The sequence below is a fragment of the Peromyscus eremicus genome, chromosome 6, assembly GCF_949786415.1.
Source record: "Peromyscus eremicus chromosome 6, PerEre_H2_v1, whole genome shotgun sequence".
Lineage (NCBI taxonomy): Eukaryota > Metazoa > Chordata > Mammalia > Rodentia > Cricetidae > Peromyscus > Peromyscus eremicus.
Window position 1 is genome coordinate 30,060,174 of NC_081421.1, and position 17,543 is coordinate 30,077,716.

Consider the following 17,543-nt stretch of genomic DNA (forward strand, 5'->3'; position numbering starts at 1 on the left):
AAGGAGTCACTCTTCAGCCTTCCTTGGTTTTAATGCATTAAGTGTCATTTAGCTTTCACGTTGGATTGTTATCCTTATGATATTTTGTGTTTCTATCTCTCTAGAAAATTATTAAGTAGAGGGCTAGAGAGATGTCACAGAAAGGACCTAAGTTTGGTTCCCAGCACCCACATCCTGCAGCTCATAACTGCCTGTAACTCCAGCTCCAGGAGATCTGATGCCTTCTCTGTTCTCTGGACACCTTCACCCAAGGGCACAAGCCCCTACATAGATGCATACATATAAATAAAAGTAAAAGAAAAACTAGAAGAAGTAATATTTTTTCTTAAAGAAAATGAAGGTAGAAAATATTCAATAATAGCTTGTTTGGGTGCTGTTTAGAGACAAGGGAACCCTTCCCAAAACCCAAACCAAAGAACACTGCATGCCTGCCATCTCCTTCTTCCAGATCCCAGAAGCCAGGCTGCTAAGAGTTCCTAGGCACATGCTGCTGATCATATCTCTAGCAGTATCCCTGGCGAGCTCTGCTGCTGTGAGCTGAGCCCACACGGGCAACAGTACACTTTAGGGACAACCCTTCCCTGCAATCCCAGCATTTGGGAAGCTGAGGCAGGAGATTTATGAATTTGAAGCTAGGCTGGGCTGCAAACTGAGACTGTCTCAAAAACTAAGAGAAAAAAAAAGGTATTTCACTCCAACAGGTCACTTCTGTGAACAGTAAAGCAATTTTGAAGAGAAAGAAGTAGAATTTTAGTATCCAAACCTCAAATAAATTTGTTAAAGTATATCATACTTGAGATGGAATCCAAACTGATTCTGTGTTTTTGACACCAGTGAGAAAACCAGGATTCCGTAAGGCAGAGGCTCCCCTGCCTGTCAGTGCAGACTGTAAAGGACCGACCCTTATAAAAATGGGATGCCAAGTTCTGAGGGAGGGGCCAGGCTTCAGTGGGATTTCTGCCTGGGGACAGACCCAGCACCCCCACAGTGTAAAAGCCCTGGATTGTTTAAGAGAGCTGATCCTCTGAGCTGTTGCTGTTGACACAGAGTTCCAGAAACCCCAGGGACAGAGTTTTAATCCCAGTGTGTCCTCTGCAGGTCTTTCTGCCACTCCCCCAGGACTTCCACCGTGAGGAAAGGAGCTACAGGACCAACATCCTCTAAGATGTTTATATGGACCAGTGGCCGGACCTCTTCATCTTACAGACATGATGAGAAAAGGTAAAACGCTTGGCTCTGGGTGCTCTTGGGCAGACTTTACAGACTAGATGGTCACAGAGGACAGTGAGGACTGTGCCGGCTATTCTCTGTCGCTGTGACTGGAGATATCTGAGAACAACGTAAGCAAGGGCTTATTTTGGTGCACAGTGGGAGAATACGCCCCATCACGGTGGGGGAGACATGGTAGTGGGGATATGAGGCAGCTTGTCACATGCCCCTGACATCAGCAAGCAGAGACAATGCTCCTGCTCAGCTCGCTGTCTCCTTATTCAGGCCAGGAGCCCAGCCTCTGGGATGGTGCTGCCACATTGACAGTGAGTCTTCCTCCCGTGAGCACCAGTTTAATGTCATCCCGACACAAGCTCAAGTCATTTGGGAACAGGGAACCACAACTGAGAAAACATCCCCACCATATTGGTCTATAGGCAAGCCTGTGGGTCATTTTCTTGATTACTGACTAATGTGAGAGGACCCAGCACACTGTGGGTAGGGCCACCCCCAGGCTGGTAGTCCTGGGTGCTATGAGAAAGCAGACCGAGCAAGCCATGAAGAGCAAGGCAATAAGCAGCACCCTCGGAGGCCTTGCATCAGCTCCTGTCTCCAGGTTCCTGCCTGGGGTTCCTGCCCTGACTTCCCTCAGTGACCGAGTGTGATCTGAGAACTGTAAGCTGAAATAAACACTTTCCTCCCCAAGCTACTCCTCAGCTAAACTCTGAAAATGCTTCACCACATGCCAGAGGTATGTTCGAATGATTGTTTTAAATCCTGTGGAGATTAACCATCATGGAAACCGAATCTCATGTTTTAAAACGAGGGAGGGACTCTACACCACAGGGCTGGGGCTCCAGACACTCTGGCCTTCGGTCTCCATTTCTCTTACATGCTCCTTCACACCCAGTGACTTTGCAAGACTGTTCCCCATCAGAAATGCTCTCCTACACTCGTATACCCACCCACCCTTTCCTTCAGTTCTGCCTAAAGATACCCGGTCAAGACTCGAACCCACTCCCAGTCTCCTCGTGCTCTCTACCCAGTCAGACTTGGCTGTCTGTGGATTTGCAAGCCTTGCACTGTGTCCAAGACACAGTAGATACTGAGTAAATGGACTCAAGGCACCAAGCACAGGGCAGGAGGAAAGCGGAAATGAGCGCCACCAAGGCTCAGAGAGGGCTGTCAGCTTCATAGAGCCTTGGGAGTGCTAGCAAGAACCGCTGACAGGAGGGAACAAAGGGGTGAGAAATAAGGCAGAAGGGCGAGGTCCACAAAAACCAAATGGTTGTGCAGCTCCACCCAGCCTCCTCCTTTCTTCTTTGGGTTTAGTGAGTAAATACGTTCGTAAAATTATATAACACCTCTCTCTCTCTCTCTCTCTCTCTCTCTCTCTGTCTGTCTCTCTGTCTCTCTCTGTCTCTCTGTCTGTCTCTCTCTGTCTCTCTCTCTCTCTGTCTCTCTCTCTCTCTGTCTCTCTGTCTGTCTCTCTCTGTCTCTTCTCTCTTCTTCTTCTTCTTCTTCTTCTTCTTCTTCTTCTTCTTCTTTTCTCTCTCTCTCTCTCTCTCTCTCTCTCTCTCTCTCTCTCTCTCTCTCTGTCTCTCTCTCTCTCTGTCTCTCTCTCTGTTGTACATGCCCACATGCTCAGGCAAGTGTGGAGGCCAGTGGTTGATAGTGGGTGTCTTCTTCAACCTTTCTCCACCTTAGTTTTTGAGAAATGGTCTCTCACTAGACCTAGAGATCAACTAACGGCCAGACTGGTAGCCGATCGTCTGCCTGTCTCCACTCCATACCCAGTGCTGGGTTTACAGGTGTGAACCACTGTGCCCTGCTACTTTTATGTGCATGTTGGGGATAGAACTCAAGTCCTGATGCTTGCATGGAAGACACGTTACCCTTTGAACTGTCTCCCCTGGCTCTCTACAACTGTTTTTAAGTATTTATTCCCTATACTTGTTACCGGTGGGGGGGAGGGGTCCGAGCCCAGTATTTCCAGGTTCTTGCTTTTTATCCAAAGAATTGAAATAAAAACTCACACAGATTGCAAAGTAGCAAAGAAGCTTTATTCAACAGCAAAGCAATAGCACAGATCAGAAATTAGTGCATTCTGGGTAAGCAGGAGACCACACGAGCGACTAAAAGTGCTCAAAGGCCCTGACTCCTGTCTGGGGCCTCCTTTCATGGAGTCGAAGAGGAGGAGAAGCCTGTTACTAAGAAGTGCAGTGAAAGTGGTTCTCTCTTTTGATTGATAGATTAGATCATAAAATCATTTTCTGCCATATATGTCCTTCCCATAATGCATCTGATTTTAATCATATGCACACTCATGTACATAAGCATATGATGCTAAGTAGGGGAGTCTCCTTAAAAATTCACTTGAGAAACAGTTTTGCCTTATTACCATACACCACAAACCAGTTCAGGTCTGATCAGCCCTCCTACCCTGATACATGAATGTATTGGGAATGCGTTGACTAGAAACTGTCTATGAGGTGGTTGTCAAAAGAAGAAACTTAAACCATTATTTAAAACAAATACATGCAGCCTGATGCACCTGGGGGGAGCCAAGGGCTGCCACCAGGTTGCTAGTTGCGTTGTTCAGAGATTGCTATGTGCACATAGCACATGCTAGTGAGGGTCTTAGGTTCCCAAATGCCTTGTTAGAAGAGGGATATGCACAGCCCAAGCCAGGTGGAGTCCCAGGTTGCTATGCTATTCCCTATGCCTGCCTGCCTCTTGTTTGCTTTCTTCCTCCACATCTCTTTCTTTCTCACTGATATTGTCCTATTATTTAAGTGAAACTCAGTTTTAAACACACCTACTTTACCAGCATTCTGCAGCGTGAGTGACACATCAGGAAGAATATGATAGAAATCAGAATTGAGAATGATATTTATTGAGCAATCATAAGACCCAAGGGAGGTTTATTAAATAAGGTTTGGGGAGTCTGTTTTTCTTCTTAAAACCTGAATTGCCCTACAGATAAAATTCCTTTGAAAAAACCCAGAAGCAAAATTATTTGTCATAATAAGTTGCTATTTACAGGAAAAGTTTGGGGGTCATTTCAATATTCACAATAGAAAATCTGTTGTTAAATAACAAAATATATTGCATCAGTTAGTACTTTGAAATATTTTGACATACCATTGCTGGGGAAAAAAACAAGTAAAAAAGTTGCATGCAAGTGATTATTGCAGACACACACACACACACACACACACACACACACACACAGGTCTCTATTTCCAATGCTTAGTACATCTTATGTTACTTTAGCTATGGGAAAAATAATTCCATGGTGTTTAAGTAGGAAACTGTAGCCCAGAAGGTAACTAGCATTTGAACAAAGACTCAGTGCTCCAGACACATTGTATTCGTTACTTTTCTGTTGCTATGACAACATAACTGACAAAGGAAACTCAAGGAAGAAAGGAATGATTTATTTTGGTTTACAGTTTGAGGCGACCATCCATTCAAGGCAGGTGTAGTCATAGAGACAGGAGCTTGAGGCAGCTGGTCACATTGAGTCTGCAGTCAGGAAGCAAGGAGAGATGAATGCTGCTGTTCAGCTTGCTTTCTCCTTGTTATTCAGCCTGGGACCCCAACCCACAGGATAAGTGCTACCCACGCTCAGCCAGAGACTCCTTTCCCCAGCTAAACGCTTCCAGACACGTGTTTCCACAATAATTCTCAATACCACCAAATTGATAATCCAGATTAGCCATCTCACAGATGAACTGAAATCCTCCTTTCTTTGATTCAGCCTGGGCTTCCTGTGCTCTTGCTCAGCCAGGAAGTAAAGATGCAGATGTGGTCAAGGAAAGGCATGGACAAACTAAACACATTCAGCTGGGAATGTCAGCCTGGAGAAGGGACTGGAACTGTGTCCTTAGGCTATTTCTGCTTTCGTCTGTTAGCTGTGTAGGCCAAGGGCATGCACATCGACACCCTGTTCCACAAATGCGTTTATTACTTTAAATCCCATAATTACTAAAGTCATCCTTGAAAACAGAAATTAAAGCTATAATTTAAGTGTCAGAAAATCCTATTGATGCAGAAAATCAACCTAGTAATATGTTCCTTTAATTCTCAACAACTGTCAGTTTGTCAGACCTGGACCGGTTTGGGGTGAACGCCCAATAATCACATAAAACGACCAACAAGCAAAAGCGAGGAAATGAGAAAATTACATTTAAAAGATGTTTTTTAAAAATAACACAGGAATTTTTCAAATGTGACAGTGAAGACTGTTAAAAACTATTCAGCTTAAAGGGGAGGCGATGAAGTCTCTATGTCGCCAAGCCTCTTTCTGGTTGAACAGGATCCCCTGCATTGGCCTCTGAGGAAGGAGAGAAAGCAGACTTTAAAAACAATCACAATGTAGACAAGGTCTACACTAACAAGACGATTAACAAGAGACAAACAAGCAAGTTCCTTAAAGAAATGGTGCTCACGTCACAAGGCAGAGGCTACGCAACAAGACAGAGGCTAGCAAGCCGACTTGTTTCAACCAGTAGCAAAGATTTGGTAGAAGCAGCAGGACTGAGAAGAGGGTAGGAAACTGCTGGAGAACCCACCTGGCTGGTCGGTCACTGACGAGCATCCTCCTTCCCCGCCCACTGTGGAGGAAGCTGGTGGGAGGGAGACAAAAGCAGGACTACCCCTTGCTTCAGTAAGGCTTTCCTAGATTTTAGGTAAACACACAGGGCAGCTCGGCCCCTGCACTTAGATTGTCTTTGGCTCAACAAGGAGGAATAGCTCTGTTTCTTTCCCTACAACCTCCCTGTCCAAGGAGAACTGCTCACTGTCCCTTCAGGAAGTCCACTGCACTGCTTTAACATTCAAATGCACTTTACATTATTGCTGATAGATGGAAAGACCGCTGTGTGTTATCAAATTTGGTTTAATATCTCTGCAGTCTCTCTCTCTCTCTCTCTCTCTCTCTCTCTCTCTCTCTCTCTCCCTGCGCGCGCGCGCGCGCGTGTGTGTGTGTGTGTGTGTGTGTGTGTGTGTGTGTGTGGTGTGTGTGTAGTGTGTGTGTAATGTGGATGTGTGTGGGTGTGTGTGTGGTGTGTGTGTTTGTATGATATGCACGTGTGTGGATGTGTGTGATGTTGATGTGTGTAATGTGAATGTGTGTGTGTGGTGTGTGTGTGGTGTGTGTGTGATATGTGTGATTTGGATGTGTGTGTTTGTGTGATGTGGATGTTGTGGTGTGTGTGTATTTGTGTGATGTGGATGTGTGTGTTGTGTGTGCGTGTTGTGTGTGATGTTGATGTGTGTAGATGTGTGGTGTGTGATGTGTGTGATGTGGATTTGTGTGTGGTGTGTGTGATGTGTAGATGTGTGTGTGTGTGTGTGTGTGTGTGTGTGGTGTGATGTGGATATGTATAGGTGTGTGTGTGTGTGGTGTGTGTGATGTGGATGTGTGTTGTGTGTGCGTGTTGTGTGTGATGTTGATGTGTGTAGATGTGTGTGTGTGGTGTGTGTGTGATGTGTGTGATGTGGATGTGTGTGGATGTGTGTGTGCCATGAGGCGTCTGTGGAAGTCAGAGGACAGCAGAAGGGGGGTGCTCTCCTTCCACCATGCGTTTTGAGCCTGAGCTCAGGTCGGCAGGGTCAGGGTTGGTGGTCCTCTCACCAGCCCCCTGCCAAATTTTAACAGTGATTTATCTGACTATTCTTAATTTTCTTCATCACTGTATCAGTGGTAAATAATAAGCTTTTGTTTCTTCTATATTTGTAACTATAACGTTCCTTTGTTGCTCCTGCCCAATTATATTAGCTTGTGTTTTTAGTAAATTAAAATAAAACTGATGATGATGGACATTTTCACTCTAACTTATTAGTGAGCTTTTTTGACATCTCACCATTAGATAATTGTATCATCTACAGTACAGGTAGTTTTCTTCTCCCTTTTATTACACTGAAGATGATTCCAGTTTTAATTTGATAATACCTTTTACCATGAAAGGATGTTAATCCATTTCTAGATTACATTACCACATTATCAGTTAATAATCCTTTTCACATATTAATAAAAATCTAATGATGACCAATGTTATATTTCTAAGATACAACAGTAGTAGCTTTATCATGGTAGACTTCATTTTTTAGTATGGTTAGATCTGGTGAAGTAAGTTCTTTTAGACTTTATATTTGTGGCTATGAATGAGGTTGGCCTGTATTTTTCCATCACAAATGGCTCTGACTAGTTTTGGTCTCAGAACTTGCCAACCTCATAACCAGGCTGGCTGGCATTCTTTTTTTCTGTACTCTGGAATTATCTGTACAATATAGCTTGAGCTCAGCTGTAAGTTGTTAGAGCTTTGTATTTCCATAACCAAAATACTTTTAATTATTTAAAACTTTTAGCTATTTCAAATTTTAATAATTTAGAATTATTTAAGTCTTCTGGCTATTTATGAGTTGGGTTCAATGAGTTACATATTTGCAAATCCTTATGTATATCTCAATAAGTTTAGTACCTCAGAATTTCCAAATGTCTCACTGCAAAGTTGTATTAAATGTCCCCTTTCTAAAGGATGCTGTACCCACAATTATGGCTTTTAATTCCTCATATTTACTTGGAATTTATACGTTTTCTTTATCAGTCTTGTCAAGATGTATTCGTTTCTTTAGTCTTTCAAAACACATTAACCTTTGAATTCATTGCTCCTCTAACAGTTACCTTCTACTTCATTTATTATTTCATGTATTAGCTTATGGTCATTTCCTTCCTTATTCCTCCTTTTTGAGTGTTCCACTTAGCTCATAATTTCCTTAGATGTTGAGTGCCCTGCCTTCAGGGCTTTCTTACTCTCTAATACAAGCATTGGGAAATGTATATTCTTACCTGTTGTTTAGCCACACCCACCGGATACTCCATGTTTTCCATATCATTCATTTCAATGCTTTTTTTCATTTGTCTGATGTAGCAGGGATCTTAAAGAGTCTTATTAATAATAAAAAAAAAAAAACCTGGAGCTGGGTATTGGGGTGAATGCTGGAAGATCAGAGAAGCAGAACAAGCCACAGCCACCTCACCTTGCCAATTCCTCAGCTGATCCTGTTTCCTCAGAATGGAAACCTCTGTGTCCGCATCCAAATGGATCTCAGCTGAACTGCTGCTAAAAGCCTAAAAGCTTAACCTGCCTGGTTCCTGGTTTTCATGCCTTATATACCTTTCTGCTTCCTGTCATTACTTCCTGGGATTAAAGGCTCTTGTTACCACGCCTGGCTGTTTCCAGTGTGGCCTTGAACTCACAGAGATCCAGGTGGATCTCTGCCTTCCAAGTGATAGGATTAAAGGCGTGTGTGCCACCATTTTCTGGCCTCTATATCTAGTGGCTGTTCTGTTCTCTGACCCCAGATAAGTTTATTAGGGTGCACAATATTTTGGGGAACACAATATCACCGCAGTCTGATTTCATTCTGTGGCCATGAATTCTTTGTACACACACACACACACACACACACACACACACACACATACACACACACATATTCCTTTAGTTATTTTTTGTTATATTTCTTTCATTATTGTTCTAAAGGAGAATACCACAGTCAACATAATAGTAGTGCTTGTGAAATGCTATTTACAACCAGCCTCATGAACATTCATGATATTTCTAAAGTGCAAATCTAATTGTCACACTTGTTTCATTTCCTTTAATGTCCTCTCGAGCTTCACAAACTGATCTTTTTCTTCTGGCCTGTGCATAGCTCACCAACCAAGAGATTTCCCATCCTGGATCCAGCTGCCCTCAGCCCTCTATCCCGTCTCCCAGAGACTCCTCCACTTCTCAGTCATCTGCCCCTCCAAGGCTTGGTTCGGTCTGTCACAGACGCCTATATCCTTCCCATGTGCATCAGTGGCAGACTTCCAAACCACCTTCACATTCTAAGCCACAGCCCTAGACTGTCTATCTGCCACTGGTCCTCTGAGTGTTTATGTCTGGGGATCCAGTACGCCAATGACCAATTCGCCAGAAGCCAATTTGACAAAGAATCTATTTGCTGATCAACCATTTTGGTGAATTTATTAAATCACACTGTGTATCAAAACTGTAACACAGTTATTGTAACCCTATAGTGTTCGGTCACAGTCCACACTAACTAGCAGGGATCAATATGGTCACAGTCACCCTTAATTAGGGACTGCACTCTTGTCTCCTGTATCTCAGAATCTGTAGTCACCTCTTCATTTCTGCTGTCTTTCTCTGGCTGTATCCAGACACTATCGGAGGTCTCCTCTTCTCTCTGTCCCTTGCTCTTTCTGTCCCCTGCTCTGCTCCCTGGGTCCCGCTTTCTAGATCAGCAGGCTTGGCTGCACACTTGTCAGTTTCTCCTCTTCAACAAAAGGCTCCCCTGCAGAGGCTCCTGCTGTTCTCACCCAGGGCCTTCCTGCTGTGGAAACGGGAACAGAACGAAGATAAGTTAGCAAAGATTTATTTAACAGTTCCATGAGGACAAAATAAGAGCCATCTAAATAAATCACTGAATCTACAAAGAGCTATTGAAAGCTCTCCTCCAGGACTGTAGAGATTGCTCAGTGAGAGCACTTGCTGCTCTTGCAGAGGACCCAAGTTCAATTCCCAGCATGTCTGTCAGGTCGCTCACAACTGCATATAATTCAAGTTCCCAGGGATTTTGTATCTCTGGCCTCCTCTAGCACCTACACACACACACACACACACACACACACACACACACACACACAGTATACACTTTATTTAAAATAAAAAAATCTTTGAAGATACTCTAGGCTTTTTGAATGCAGAAGAGAAGCAAACTTTGGTTAGCTGAGAGAGAAGGCTGACAAATCTGTGGTGGTGATAACAGTTGTGATGTGAAATGGGATGAAAATTCTAGTAAAACCAAAATATCAGGAGAACAGCATTCCTATGCTGGCTACTTTTATGGCAACTTGACATAGGCTGGAGTTATCTGAAAGGAGGGAACCTTAATTGAGCAAATGCCTCCATAAGATCCAGCTGTAAGGCATTTTTTTTTATTAGTGATTGATGAGGGAGGACCCAGCCCATGGCGGGTGGTGCCATCCTGGGTTTTATAAGAAAGCAGACTCAGCAAGCCATGAGGAAAAGCCAGTAAGCAGCATCCCTCCATGGCCTCTGCATCAGCTCCTGCCTCCAGGTTCCTGCCCTGTTTGAGTTCCTGTCCTGACGTCCTTCAGTGATGGACTACAATGTGGAAGTGTTAGCCAAATCAACCCTTTCCTCCCCAAGTTGCTTTTGCTCATGGTGTTTTATCACAGCAATAGTAACTCTAACTAAGACTAACTAAATCCCCAAAAAGGATTTGAAAATAAATCAGTATAAAATAAACAAGCACCACAGGAAATGTGAAATTGTTTTTACATCTCTAAGAATAATACATATTTATGCACATACAAATGAATATGTTTATTAGAATATATTTATAAAGGGATTCAGAAGCCCAGTCTTTTTTTTTTAAATCAAACAATCTTAAAATACTGCTGAGAAGAACATCTTCGTGACAACATTCTTCTTGATGAAACATGTTAAAATGTGCCATTAACATATAAGGGAGAAAAATATAACCATATCCACTTACTATATTAAAATAACTACTTAAAACAAGTCTTTGTGAAATCTGTAAGTTGGTAAAGTAGGTAGGTTCTGCTCGCAGTGTGAACTGAACCTTCAGTCAACTGCTTTTTGGTGCCTCTGCCTCCAGTAACTGATCCTTGGGGAAGCTGGCCCTCAGGGACTGGCTTGCTTCCCTTCTGGCCCATCCAGTCAACACCATCACCAGGCGTGTAGTGATGTCTCGCTGCTGTCCAGGTAGACCGTGTCATCTACACTATGCATCTCCAGAATTATAAGCTGAGTCTTGACATGAAATTTCCAAAAAATTATGTAGACATTGAGGTTGAATTTTTTTTAATGTACCGACTATTACTTAGGGCAAAACAAAACTTTACTGAAAAACTGAAAATCTGTTTACAAAGCCTTATTTTTAGATTTACTTATTTTTACTTTATATGTATGAGTATTTTGCCTGCATGTATATCTGTGCATCATGTGCATGCCCAGTGTCTGCAGAGGCCAGAAGAGGGCATCAGATTCTCTGGAACTGGAGTTACAGATGGTTATGAGCTTTCATGTGGGAGCTGGGAACTGAACCAAGATCCTTTGTAAGAGCAGCCATTGTTCTTAGCCACTGAGCTATCTCTCCAGCCCAAAGACTTTTTAAGTTTATGTATGTTTGTTTATTGCACACATGTCTTCATGTGGAGGTCAGAAGATCGCTTGATGGAGTCACTCCTCTCCTACCATGTAGGACCTAGGGAAAAACCTCAGATTATTGGGCTTAGGTGAAAGCAATCTCAGCTCTGAGCCATCTCACCAGCCCCCTCCAAAGACTTCTGTTGTCCTGTAGATTCAACAATAACTTCCATTCTCCAAAAGATCTGAATAGAAAAGAGGTGGGCCTTTCCACTCTTCACACTTCCCCACCATACACAGCAAAACAGCAGCACACAGCTCAGCTGCCTCGTTACTGCCTCATCATCCCCTCATTTGATCAGTCACTGCATCCTGAGGGTTCATCTTCTGGACGTTTCTCCACATGTTGCCTCCTCTCTTTGTCCTATCTTTAGCCTGGATCTTCATCCTCTGCCAACACTACTGGACCATCTCCCAGTTCTCGCTCCTCCTCCCGCTCTGATTTCCAGTTCTCGCTCCTCCTCCCGCTCTGATTTAAGACTTTTCCTGTTTCTAATCTCCACACTGCAGGCACAGCAATCACTCGGAAACTGGTCACATCACCAGTGACAGCATCTCTTTAATTACAGAAGGAAGGCTACTGTCTAGAATGACTTTCAAAGCCTCCATGACACCACGTGTCTCACCCGCCTGCCCTGTTTCTGTGGTGTGGACCTCCTAGGACCATCAGCACAATCCTGCCTGGTACATGCTGTGCAACTCCAAGCCCTGCACCTTTGCTTCTGTGATCCCTCCATCCAGTATCACCGGTTCTATGTCCCATTTGCTTAACTGCAATCAACCTTGAAGGTTCCATTCAAGACATTGCTCTTCCAGGAAGCCTTTTCTGACTTGCACTGACTTCCTGTCCTGATCCCTCATGCTGGGGAAATTGCCAAGACACTGAGTTGATCCACCAGGGAACTCCCACCCTCAGTTGACACTAATTTTCACATCTTTCCTCTTATTTAACAGGTACCATGTCCCCAACACAAGAGGTTACAGCACTCACAATACGTGTGTGGACCTAACCTCCTAATGGGATCTCATTCTTCTGTCATAGTAACACTCCTTCATTTATCCATTAATTCAATAGCCATTCATTGGTGGATTTCATAACTGTATCCCACCCACTCAAGACTTTCATTTTGCTGTGTAATATTCCCATTTCCTACACACCTACGAGCTGTGGGGAAACTACCATTTTGCCTTTTACTTACCCATTCTAGAGCTCACAAAGAACATTTATTTTCCAAATATGTTTTGAAATGACTCAGTTGGATCATTTTATGTGCTTCTTGTTCCGGCGGCAACTGATAACACCCATCCTATTTTATGGCAGACTGGCATGTTCGATGCTGTGTGGCAGCCTAATAGTCTAGAACAGCACAGACCATCCTCGCTGGCTTCCATCTGCAGAACGCAGATCTCAACGGCAGCCGTCAGAGTTAAATACATGTTGATAAATGATATTAGCCAAGTAACAACAGCTTATTATTTTCCTGTGGGTTTTTGAAGGCACTCAGCCTCAGCCTGTCTTCCCTGCCTCAGATGTCTGCCCGCCCCTGCCTTTCACAGCTAATGGGCACCAGTTTGGTCTTCAAGTTCACACAGGGTCAAGTTTAAAGAGCTTTGATGTAAATGCTACACTTTTCAAAGAAATCTCAAAAATGAATCACAAAACCGAGGGGGCAGGTGATTGCCGGTCTGTGGAAGGCTTTTGTGGGGTGGCCAGGTAGTCTAAAGGCCCCAGGCTTGAGCTGGGAAATCATGAGAAAGTGTCATTCCAGGCCTCTCTGATGGTAAGAATAAACAGAATAAAGTGATATCTACACACACATAAGCACAGACATAAGTAGATTCAGCAATTATATACCAACAATGATCAACTTCATTAATATGAAGTCAACAAACCCAAAGCATTTTTTGAGAGTTGAGGGAATTGCTGTCTTTCTTAGAATTGAACAGAGAAAAATTGCTTTACAGTTAGACATGAATCTCCAAAATACAGAATTAGGGATCATTTCTGAGCAGAGATGGTACATGTGTGTATGTCTGTGCTCTCCTCTTTCTGTGCATGTAGTGTATGTGTGTGTGTGTGTGTGTGTGTGTGTGTGTGTCTGAGTCTGTGTATGTCTGTGTGTGTGCATGTGAGTGTGTGTGTGATGTGTTGGGAGCCAGGGGTTGCACTGAGATTCAACTTCACTAAGGTGTGTTTGGAGCACTCCTATAGGTCTTCCCCCTTAGGAAGACAGGGGCGGGAACACAGCCTCCCTCAAGGGACATGCAGTATAACTGTGAGTCTCATGTAAGACTGTATTATTTTCAACTTCAGAAATATCTACCAGAAAATCAGGGACCATGACCTCCTTGACAAGAGGAAAACTGTGACAGCACTGAAGGCTGGGGAGGACCGGGCTATCCTTCTGGGACTGGCCATGATGGTGTGCTCCATCATGATGTACTTCCTGCTGGGAATCACGCTGCTGCGCTCCTACATGCAGAGGTAATGCCATGGGACCAAGAAATCCACTGCCTTCTCCTTCTCTGCTCTGCCATTGCTCATTCAACCCTGATGTCATTTTTCTCACCCTTCCTCAAAACTTTCAGAGGCACCTGGTGCAGAGATTTCTAATGTTATCTGATAGTAACAATGAATGTGTGCACTGTCTGCTGTGAGCTGGCCACTTTTCATATACTGCTTTCTCACAACTACCCATCAATGTACCCATTGGTGCAGAGACACTGGGGACTTGTGACACAGGAGATGATGTGACACGGGGGACTTAGGAGATGGCTTTCCACAGCAAGCTTGCTGCACAGTCATGAGAACCCTAGACGCAAACCTAGAACCCACATAAGAAGCCCAGGTATGGTGGCATGCACTTGTAATGCCAGCACTAGAGAGGCAGAGACAAGCAATCTCTGAAGCTCACTGACCAGGAGGCTAGTCTAATTGCTAAACCCCAGGCCACTGAGAGACCCTGTATCAAAAAAAGCAATGTGGACGATATCTGAGAATTGACATCTGAGATCATCCTCTGGCCTCAACAAACACACACAAAAATATACTCACATGAACATGTACACATACTTATACACATGCGCCTGCACACACACAAACATGCATATGTACACATGCAAGTGTATCTGCATACACATACACACACTTATATACAAACATGAACATGCACACATGCGTGCAAATTCACCCACACACAAGTACACATGCACGCACACACACACACACACACACATACACATACGCACACAATGTCACACAATTCAGTGCAACACAGCACAAAGTTAAGATTTCAAAGCCACATCCCACAAATTCAAGAGTCCTGATTCCTGCTATTCTCTAAGTCTGCCTGCTTTTCTAACCCACCCTACTTCTCCATCACCAGCTTCCTTGGGAACTTTTGTATGTCCAAGACAAAGAAGGTGAGAATTAATTGTCTGAAGACAGACCAGTGCTCGGTATTCTGGAACTCCGGTGATTCTGATGTGCTGTGAAGCTGGGAGACTGACAGTAGTCTCTTAAAGTAAAAGCTTCTGAAGCCTTTTCGTTTCAATGTTTACCTTGGGTTTACTGAGTAAGGAGAAGTCACTAGGCGATGATACTAAGGCGTGTCTTCCTGAACAAGCCAGCTGATACATCCCCACGTGCCCCTCCCTCACTGCCATCCAGACCCTGAGCCCCGAGACTCGGTACGTCTGCCAATGGTTAGGCTTGAGGAAATGAGACCCTTTCACATGAAAGTGGAAGTTTCAACCCAAGAGAAAATCAAACCATTTTGTGCCACTTGTTTCTCTAGCTAAATTAATGCTTTCATTTCAGAAGGCAAGCGGAGCTGAAATGTAGCAATTTGCTCCTCTTTCACGTTCTGGTTGGCCTGTTCTTTCTCTGAGGGCTTCAGCTGTCCTCTCTTCCAGTGAAAGTGCTGGTGCCTGGGGCCCCAGTGTTTACCGGATCCAAAGCCTCTTTCCGATTCTCACACCTGCAAAGAACTATCTAGGATGTGTACCCCTCCCTGCCCCCCCCAGTTGTAAAAGCAGATTCTGACCACTCATGTTCCAGAAAATTCAATTTGCTACACCAGAGGAGACTGAGTCTAGTCATCCGGCACATGCAAAAGTAAGGAGCTACCCACGTGTGTCCAGCAAAGGGCAGGGTTGTTACTCCTTGTGAACATGTGTTTTCTGCTCCCTGCAATTGAGCTTACATCCAGAGGCAAACCATCGATTGCCACTGTGTTACTTCCTAATTGCAAATGCTCGACTTGATCGCAAAATGAAAGCTACTGTAAAACGAAATTCAGCCAATGGTTAGCTGGAACCTCTGGCTGCCATGGCCCAGAGCAACCTGCCTGAGCCCTTTATCTGCACTGAAGGGTTTATCTTCTGTTGATTTCCTGGGAAGGCACACCATGACAGAACGAAACATAGCCTCAGAGAAGGGTAAAGCCACAGTTTCCGTCACTTTCCAACTGTGCGTTCTTGACTGTGCCGCCTGATTTCTGTGGCCCCCGATTCACTCACCTTTCAAAAGGATTAATAACCAATGCATAGGGTTGTTGAGAGAACAAAAGGAAATCATTTGTGTCAATTGCCAGTTAGGGAGAAAGGCACTAAGTAGCCATTGCTCTTGACATCTTCAAAAGGCCGTTGTTACCTTATTTTCCGTGTTAGAATGAGTTTATTGCATGGTGTTGCTCTCCTCTAGCTGTCAAGTCCAATCCTGAGCCACTCCACCTTTGTGCCACCTTTCCCCCAGCCCCTCCCTTAGTAAAGGCTTTTCCACCTACGAAGCAGGCTGAGGTGGAGTTTGCAATGAAAAGGCCTGAGCAAGCAGCTGTACGATGCAGAAACACCGGGAGAGGGAAGGTTCTGCTGGGCACATGATGCCTCCTGTAATCCCTCCCCTCGGGAGCCTTAGACAGCAGAATTACAGTTTGATGTTACCCAGGCTACAGAGCACATCTGAGGCCATTCTTGCCTATGTGGTGAGACCTTGTCTCAAGAAATAAAAACTAAAAATAAAGCGTGCATTATGCTTACCAGTGAATTCAATAAGGAGAAAATAATCACTTAAAATATTAGTAAAAATTCTATGCAGCGGATATCACCAGGAAAGTTCTCAGGCACCAAAGTTTGTGCTGTGTCACGGCATGCCGGAAGCTGGTCTGTTCAAAACTGTAAACTTTACACAGACATACGGATCATAGATTTGGGGGAGGCCCATGCAGTTCAGTAGCCAAGGGACAGTCGTCTGCTGCCGCGCCCTCCCTGCTCTGTGCTCACTCTCGCTCCTTCTCCGCAGTGTGTGGACAGAGGAGGCTCAGTGCACCCTGCTGAACGTGTCGATCACAGAAACATTTAACTGTTCCTTCAGCTGTGGGCCCGACTGCTGGAAGCTCTCTCAGTACCCTTGCCTGCAGGTCTACGTCAACCTGACTTCTTCCGGGGAGAAGCTCCTCCTCTACCACACGGAAGAGACCATGAAAATCAATCAGAAGGTAGGCTCCCTGTGCCCAGGCGCCCACAGACTACCTGCCTCCCCTCTCTCCACTTTCCCTTTGTGAGTATCTCAAAGGAAACACACCAGATAGGAGGCCCTGCTTGCTCCATTCACAGAACTCACTCTCTGGATCTGTCCGGGGAAATGCTTGTTTTCTGTACAAGCCACGGACAAGCTATTCCTTCATTTCATGGTAGAGCAGATTTAGCTGTGTTTTCTGTTTGAGAGGATATTTCCATAAAGAGCCTAAGTCTTTCAAAGCAAGTACAGAATTTAATAAGAGATGTGTGTGCGTGCCCAAATACCTATCATGACTTGGGAGACATGGGGTAAAACTGGACTTTACTTTTCCGCATTCAGTTCTGTGACTTTGGGCATGTAACTTAACTTCCCTGATACTGGGAAAAAGCCTGCTTTTTCAAAAGGAAAGTAATAGCCACTTACAAAGTCATTATCATAATTAAGGATTAGAGAGTAGACTATGTCGTACTAAGAAATTGAACATGTGGTCAACAGTGTGTGTGTGTGTGTGTGTGTGTGTGTGTGTGTGTGTGTATTCGTAA

The 17,543-nt window shown here is 44.2% G+C and overlaps 1 protein-coding gene across 1 annotated transcript in view; it reads left to right on the top strand.

Moving 5' to 3' along the window:
* Positions 1-1,165: 1,165 nt before the first annotated feature.
* Kcnmb2 (potassium calcium-activated channel subfamily M regulatory beta subunit 2) overlaps positions 1,166-17,543 on the top strand; it is a 31,995-nt gene continuing 15,617 nt past the window's right edge. Inside the window, exons 1-3 of the mRNA XM_059264690.1 lie at positions 1,166-1,221; positions 13,795-13,965; positions 16,783-16,978. Coding sequence (XP_059120673.1) covers positions 1,166-1,221; positions 13,795-13,965; positions 16,783-16,978 — 423 coding nt within the window. The remainder of the gene's footprint in view (positions 1,222-13,794; positions 13,966-16,782; positions 16,979-17,543) is intronic.